At 36.5% G+C, this 8,338-nt stretch overlaps 1 protein-coding gene across 1 annotated transcript in view; it reads right to left on the reverse strand.

Moving 5' to 3' along the window:
• Positions 1 to 8,338, reverse strand: part of POP1 (POP1 homolog, ribonuclease P/MRP subunit) — a 35,026-nt gene that overhangs the window by 25,098 nt on the left and 1,590 nt on the right. Inside the window, exons 2-4 of the mRNA XM_001369047.4 lie at positions 4,681 to 4,830; positions 1,521 to 1,697; positions 1,167 to 1,342 (exon numbers count right to left, since the gene is read on the reverse strand). Coding sequence (XP_001369084.1) covers positions 1,167 to 1,342; positions 1,521 to 1,697; positions 4,681 to 4,828 — 501 coding nt within the window. The 5' untranslated portion in view covers positions 4,829 to 4,830. The remainder of the gene's footprint in view (positions 1 to 1,166; positions 1,343 to 1,520; positions 1,698 to 4,680; positions 4,831 to 8,338) is intronic.

Raw genomic sequence — 8,338 nt, forward strand, 5'->3', positions numbered from 1 at the left:
TGATAAACATTTATTAGGCACCTACTGGGTGCCACACACTATGCTAAGGATTGAGGGTACATGTAAGAAAAAGATAGTTCTTGTTCCCAAAGAGCTTACAATGGGATGACATCACACAAAAGGAAACTGAGGAAAAGGTACCCAGAACACCCAGCATGATGATAGTGGAGACCACAGCAGGCAGTAGAGCCAGGACAAAATGAGGAGGGGCTCTGGGCACACGTTTGTGCTCTGCCCTCCAGCCCTCCACAATCAGAGGGGCAGAGGCAGGGGAGGTGTGAAGTCTAGATTTACTCCACTCTGCTTAGTCTTTAGAATTCTAGCAACCAGGAATGTATACACCCCCACTTAAGGACTAACTGTAGGGGAGGATAGCCTATGACAGGCATGTGCTAGTAGTAGTAGTAGTCTCTCGGTATGTGCTAGCAAGTGACAAATCAGAAATAACTGACTGACTCCCTGGGCTGTCCAAAGCCAAGCTTAAACCACTACTGGTACATGTGAGACACACGAAGTGATGTAAAGAACTGCCTTTATATTTCGCATCACTTCCTGTGAGCTCTTTGAGAGGCATTGGGGCCTTTGGTGGACTTGGCGTTGGAGTTTACTGGGAGGAGCTCGGTAGCGTAGTTTAGGTGAGGCTGTTTCCCTGAACGACCTGGGTGAGTGATAAGGCTAACTCCCCTTTTCCTTGACCTTCTGAAGGCACTATCCTCCGAGGAGGCCCCTCACTTTGGAGGAGGTCTTGAGACTGAAAGCTGAGCTAGATTAATCTTCTGAAAAGGCCCCTTGGCTGAGGTCTCTGAACTCCCTCTGGCTTAGGATAGGCAGGAGCAAATCTTCTACCCTTTCCCTCTTCTCCTTCTTAATTTCTTTCTTCTATTGTAAATAAACCACCATAAAATCCCATACTGACTTGAGTATTTCATTGGGATTGAATTTAAATTCCTGGCGACCACTAACATAATATATTTAGTCTCAAACCCTAAATTTTACCCTTAACAGAGGGCAGTTGTGAGGTATGAGTACCAGGGCAAGGACAAAGATAAGCAAGTGGAATACAAGCCATGGAAATGAAGGAAGCCTTAAGGCCCTCACTTCCTGGTGTTTTAAAACCCATGTCTGCAGAGACCTTGCTCCCATTAATGCCAATATGAACATCCTACCTCTTTCTGAGCAATCTCGCGCAGCCGTCTAGGAAGGCGTTTCACATTATGACTCATAGCCCTCCTTCTCATATGTCGGGGAAGAGTCTGGAATACTAGTGAATTAGAAGATTTCTGGGTCACTGCCTTCAACATGGCATTAATTTCAGCAGCTCGGGCCTGTGCAAAAGTAGATGCTACAAAGGAAATTGCATTCTTAGAATGTAAAAGGTGATACAGAAAATATCCACAAAATGTCTTAACTGCTTGATCCTTAAGACAAAAGGAAAGCTGAAGTTCCCGGCAGTAGAACCAAATTTTCCTAAATTGTCCTGCCTCAGAAAGGCTGTAGCCCACTTCCCTTCAAGAACCTACCAGTTATATATTTAGGGATTTCCCGAGTGGCACCTTGGTGCCCTCCTCTCCATCCTGCTTGTCCTTTGCCCTTTTCTCCTTTGCAATGACCCTTGGAAGGTTGTTCATTCATACAAGGTTCAGAAGATACATGTGTCGATTTTGGCTGCTGATGCTGTGCAGCTCCAGCATGGGGCTCTAAAAGGAAACAATAATACAGTCTATAAAACTAAAAAGCATTAAAATATCTCAGGAAAAAATATATCAGCCATTCAACAAATATTCTTTCAGTATTTATTATGTATAAAGCATTATGCTAGGCACTGTAAGGGAAAATAAAAGCAAATAAAACAAAATCCTCACCCCCATAGCCCAAAGAAGAGATTACAGTTAAAGCTAGGAAGCAAGTAAAAATAATCAGTGGCCACATAGTAATCTTCACACTGTAAAATTGAGATTTGAACTCTGGACTTCAATCCCCACAAGCCCTTGCTCCACTTCCCCAAAATGCTTTGTAATCTCATGGGAATTCTGAGGTGGGCCGAGATCGAGAAAGGATTTAAGCTGGTAGCAAAGGCTTTTGGTCTTTTTTCTCTTTTTGGACTTCCGTTTTGGAGCAGACGTGGCTCTTTCCATAATGTAGGTGAGGTCTTGTCTAGGCCACTCTGGCCTAGGCATGTTTTTTCTTATCCTGTATTTTCCTTAATCCTTAATCTTCAATAAACCTCATAAAAATATAATACTCCTTGCAGAGAGAAACTAATTTCTACTTGCCGTAGTCTCCCTAAATTTTAATCTTTACAACACACAGGGAAGCTGTCACAAAGAACAGAGATGTGGCTCATTCTGCTGGACCCCAGATGACAGGGTCAAAGCTACAGAGAGGCAGATGAAGGCTTGCTGAGGATAGACTCCCTAACAGTTCATCTATGAGCTGTACCAATGTGAAATGGCTGCCTCAGGATGTGATGAGGCTCTTTATGCTAGGAATCTTTCAAGCAAGGGGGCCTGAGCACTGATCTGCAAGATGCTCTTCATCATGCCCAGGTCTAAGAGATTCTCTTATTCTATCCACTCTAGTGGATGGCTCCCTACCACCTGTAGAATGTCATACAAATTTCTGTTTGGCAGCTGAAGCCCCCTTGTGTGGGCCTGCTGTCTGGGCCTTCTCCCACTCTACCCACTTCCTGCCCTTCTCAGGACAGTCAAAATGGCCCTCTCATCAACCCCACAAGACAGGTCCTCTCCTTGGCCTCTGCACTAGTGTTCCCCATGCCTAGAATCCACTCCTTTCTGAGAAATCAGAATGGGTCCTGCAGGGAATTCAAGGTGAGGCCACACAGGGGCTAAACTCTCCCTAAAATGGAGGATGGAGCATAGCTGGCCCTGACAAATAGCTCCCACTGAGGAACCAAAAAAGAACAGGTGAATAAATAAAGGAAAATACCATCTAAGTATCAAAAACAACTATAAATCTAACACCATAACAATTGCAGAGAATCAAAGGAAAAAGAGAATTTTTCAAAAGGACAACATGAATATCTAGAAAAAAAGTAGACATCAAAAACAAAATAAATGTTCTTGAGGAAAGAATTAGAGGGAACATAAGTAACTTAGAAGAAAAAATGTTTAAAAATAAAAGAAATACAAATCAAAACAACTATGAGGTTTCAACCCTACATTCTACAAAATGTCAAATATGCAAAAAAGACAAAAAAAAAGACAAAAAAGACAGTATTGGAGGGGTTGTGGAGTGAAAGGAACACCCTGTTGGTGAAACTGTGAAATGGTACAACTACTTTAGGAAGTTATTTGGAATTATGCAAATAAGTTGACTAAAATGTCCACACTCTTTGAGAACCAGAGTTCATTATGGAACTTCTATCTCCAAAGAAGCAAAAGACAAGTAGAAAGCTTCATATGGACAAAAATATTTATCACTTTTTGTGATAGCAAAGATGCCCATTAATGAGGGAACAGCTAAAGAAATCATGGAAATCATGGTAAAAAAATATGTATGACAAATATTTAAAAAGCACATAAAGGGGGCAGCTGGGTAGCACAGTGGATTGAGAACCAGTCCTAGAGATGGGAGGTCCTAGGTTCAAATCTGGCCTCAGACACTTCCCAGCTGTGTGACCCTGGGCAAGTCACTTGACCCCCATTGCCTAGCCCTTACCACTCTTCTGCCTTGGAGCCAATACACAGTATTGACTCCAAGACAGAAGGTAAGGGTTTAAAAAAAAAAAAAGCACATAAAGATCCAAATGAAGTGATGCAGAGGAAAGTATACAGAGCCAAGAAAATTATATGCACAGTAAATAGAACAAGGCAAACAGATGAACAAAGAGATACCAAAAAAAATCAAAACTAAATGTAACAAAATTATAAAGACCAATCCGAACTTGAATGAAAAGATATGAGAAGATACCCCTAATCTACTTCTTTGGTAAGAAGTCAACAAGCATTATACATTGTACATTTTCAGATTTTTTTCAATGTATCAATCAGCTATACAAATTTTCTTTTTCTTCAAAAAAAATACTATTTATAACTATGATAATAACTTTCTTAAAAACAACATACTTAGAAAACAGATTAGAGATAATCTAAGAATGAATCACAGGACTTCCTAAAAACCTTTATTTTCTTAAAAAGCCTAAACAAAGATAAGAAATTCCCAGACCTATTGGATTCAAATTAAAAAATACTAAGAATCCAACATTTGGGGCAGTTAAGTGACTCAGTGAATGGAGCCAGGCTGGGAGACATCTGTGTTCAGATGTAGTCTCAGATACTTCTTGTGTGACTCTGGGTAATCCTAAAGGCCTAGTCCTTACCACTCTTTTGCCTTGGAACCAATACAAAGTAGTGATTCTAAAAGGTAAGAGTTTAAAAAAAAATCCAATAATCACTTCCTGAAAGGAAGCTCAAAAAAGAGGCCCAAAGCCAAAATCCAAAGATCCCACATCAAAAGCACTCTATAAAAATAAATAAATAAACCAATAAATAAATAAATGATTTAAATAGTCCCTATTCTAAAAGAGGTTATATTCTACTGGATTAAAAAAACAGTATTTCAGTTTTAAAATGCATGTTATATTTTCAGTTTAGTCAATTTGTTATTTGTACTATAATAGCTACCAGAAAATCTGATTAAAACAACTCAATCTAACAATACCTTGTTTTTGATAATGGAAAGATTTTTCATTTCCATTATGATGTTTTACTCCTTTCTCATCAGTAATTCCAAAACCTGAAGTCAAGGTCACATTGGTTGGTTGGTTTCTCATTTTCTTGGCATGTTTCTTTTCTCGTGCATTAGACATTTCTATAAAAAAAAAATCAGATGCTGTCATACAAACAGGTAGTAAGACCTTATATCAAAAATCAACACATATTAAAATGATTTTACTTAAAATGACCCATAAAACTTGATTCATCAATATAAAAGTTATAATGGAGATTGATGACTTACTCAAAGTGATAGAAAATAATCCTTTTTGCAAAATAGCAATATTGTATTTACCTAGTTTGAAAAGGTTCTATGAAGAACTTGAACTTATAGCAAAAAGGTCCTCAATTATCTGTATGCAACTGTTTGCAAACTACAGTGAAGTATTAACTAAATGCTAACTGCACTTAGAATTTAATTTTTCTTTATTATTATTCATTTGAACAAAGAACAAAAAGATTGTACATGAATCTCTATTACATATTACAACTTTTTAAAAGTATGTATTAATATTTTGAGGAGCTTTTATTACTTCTTTTTTCCGTTTTCTGGCATAATTATCACTCTTCCCCTCACATCCCCCATAATCTTCCTATCCCATACACACACATAAAAATCCTTTCCTTATTTTTCAATTGTTTTCCTATAAATTGTTCTAATTCTACTCACTTCACTCTGTATTCATAAAAGTACTTTCAGATTTCTCTGAAAATCTTTTTATTTTTAAATCATTTTGTACAATACTAACATTCACATACACACAAGATGTCCAACCATCCCCCAACTAACGGGTACCCATTTTGTTTTGGTTTTTTGCTATAACAAAAGGCACTGTTATAAATATTTTTATACAGAGGGTCCTTTCCCTCTGATTTTGTTATATGTAGTATATACTGGAGGGCAGGGCAATAAATGTCTCCCAAAGTATATAGCATATACATATAGTATATAGAACATAGTTTTAAAAACTGCTTTCCAGAACAACTATACCAATTTATAGCTCCTCCAACAACTGTCATTAAACGTTTTTTCCTCACTGCCAATCTGACTGATGGAAACGAGGTAGGAACATAGAAGCGTCTTAATTTGAATCTCCATTATTGGTGATTCAGAATATTTTTTCATTTAATTGTTGATGGTTTACATTTCTTCTTTAAAATTTCCTGTCTGAATAATTTAACCATTAATCTATAGGGGAACTTCTGTTGTTCCCAGAAATTTGCAACTAAACCTTCTATAAGACAAAGGACAGCAATTTATTAGAGAAATCAGATAAATTTATCAGAGAAATTTGCTGCAAAGATTTTTTCCCCAAATAACTCTTTTCTTTTAATCTAGCTACACTGATTTTGTTTATGTAAATAATTTTTGAAAATAGAAAAAACTAGTTACCCAATCATCTATAAAAATAGATCCTAAATCCTTGATGTTCACTTTATTTTGCTAGGTGGGTCAGCCCAATTGAACTTCCAAGCTGTAATTTTAAAAATACTAGAAGAATTTATGAATAAACAAGAGAGAGAATGCACTCTGAAATAGAAAATGGGTAATTTTGATTACATTAAATCAAAAAGGTTTTACACAAGTAAAACTAATATGGCTAAGATTAGGAGGAATGCAGAAAATTGAAGGAGGGGGCTTTATAGGCAGTGTTTTGGAAAGAAGTCTCATATCTAAAAATATAGAGAACTTTGTTAAATTCATAAGAATATGAGCCATTCTAAAATTGACAAATGGTCAAAAGATATGAACAGTTTTGGAATCAAGAATCAGAGCTATATATAACCATAGGAACAAATGCTCCAAAATCATTACTGATTAGAAAAATGCAAATCAAAACAACTGAGATATCTTCACACACCTATCAGATTGACTAAAATTATAAAAGGACAAATGACAAACATTGAAAGGGATGTGGGAAGAAAGGGATGGTGACATTAATACACTGCTGGTGAAAATGTCAACTGATCCAACCATTAGAGAGAGCAATTTGGAATAATGCCCAGAGAATTTATAAAACTGTGTTAACTTAATGACCCAGCAATATCACTATCACGTTTGTTTCCTAAGGTGATCAGGGGAAAAAGGAAAAGAACCTTATGTTCTAAATTATTTATAGGAGCTCTCTTTGCAGTGGCAAAGAACTGGAAATTGAGGGGATATGACTGTGATGAAATACTAATGGAAAGACTCACATGAAATTTTGAAGTGAAATAAGTAGAACTAATAAAACATTATATATAGCAACAGAAATACTGTTTAAAGAATAACTTCTATATGTCCACTTCCAGAGAAAGAACTGATAAATAGAAGCAAGATAGTTTTACATATACAGGTTCCCCCCCCCTTAGATATTACAACTTTCCTTATTGCAATTTTGCTATATTGCAGGTCAGCATAAGAAATTAATTGGGAATTTTGGAGGAAGTTTTGTAAAAGCTATAGACAACAAGCAAAGACCAGTAAATTAAAGAAAATGTTCAGAAACACATAAAATATATGTGTAGTGCTATATAATCAACATGCTAACCAAATATTTAACCCAAATTTTATAAAAAATTTACTCTAAACACCCCCAAAAAAGAAAAATTTCCAACCTCTTCTCTGGTAACTGTGAAAGACTTAGCAACTCTGCCAACACAATGATCTACCACAGTTCTAAAGGACTCATGAGAAAAAAAGATTGCTCACTCCCAGATGGAGTAAAAACTCTTAAGTACGAATTGAGGCATTTTTTCCTTTTTTAAAAAAATATAGCTAATGTGGAAATTTGTTTTACAGGACTTTATATTTGTAATGGGTTTTGTATTTCTTTAATTCTCTCAATCATTAGAGGAAAGGCTAGGAAAGAGAATGAATCTAGAACTGAAAATAAAAATGTAAAAAAAACCCTGCCTTTTCACATTCTCTGCCATTTACTGAATGGTTCTTATTCTTATATTACTAGCTTTTTATAGTCATTCATACTCTACAGTAGATGGGTGGTAAATAGTATAGAAAGTTGGTGCTAGAGACATACTCATGTTCAAATCCATTTCAGATACTTACTATTTATGTAATCTTGAGTACCTCACTTAGCATGTTTCTCTTAGTAAAATCTGGATAATAATAGAACCTAAGTCCCAGGGTTATTGTGAAGAATGAAATGAGAAAACATTTGTAAAGTGCTTTACAAACCTTAAAGTTAATAAATACTAGCTGTTATTGCTTGACATTGTAGGCTGGGTACTAGAGGGCAGTAAGTCCTGGTATAGTTAAGACTAGAGTGTGTGGAGTGGAATCTTGGGGTCTACACCCTAAAGTCACTCTAATGAGCAGACAGGGGGCTTGATAAAGATGCTGGTAAAGAAAATGCAGTCATTATTAGGAGGGGGAGAGGGTGGAGGCACTGCTCTGAGTGGTCGACGCAACAGAAATGAAGTCATAATTTATAGGAAATCAATACAATGCTCCTCTTTTTGTCCCCCACTACCTGTGTGTAACATGTCTGAGTATGTTATATTTTCTTTATCTTGCGTTACCCTCCTTAAATTTCCCAGCATTATGAAACTCATAGAAATTACTCAAGATTGTAATTTCTAAGTTGAGTCAGAGTTTAGACACA

This window comes from Monodelphis domestica, chromosome 3 (genome assembly GCF_027887165.1).
Source record: "Monodelphis domestica isolate mMonDom1 chromosome 3, mMonDom1.pri, whole genome shotgun sequence".
Lineage (NCBI taxonomy): Eukaryota > Metazoa > Chordata > Mammalia > Didelphimorphia > Didelphidae > Monodelphis > Monodelphis domestica.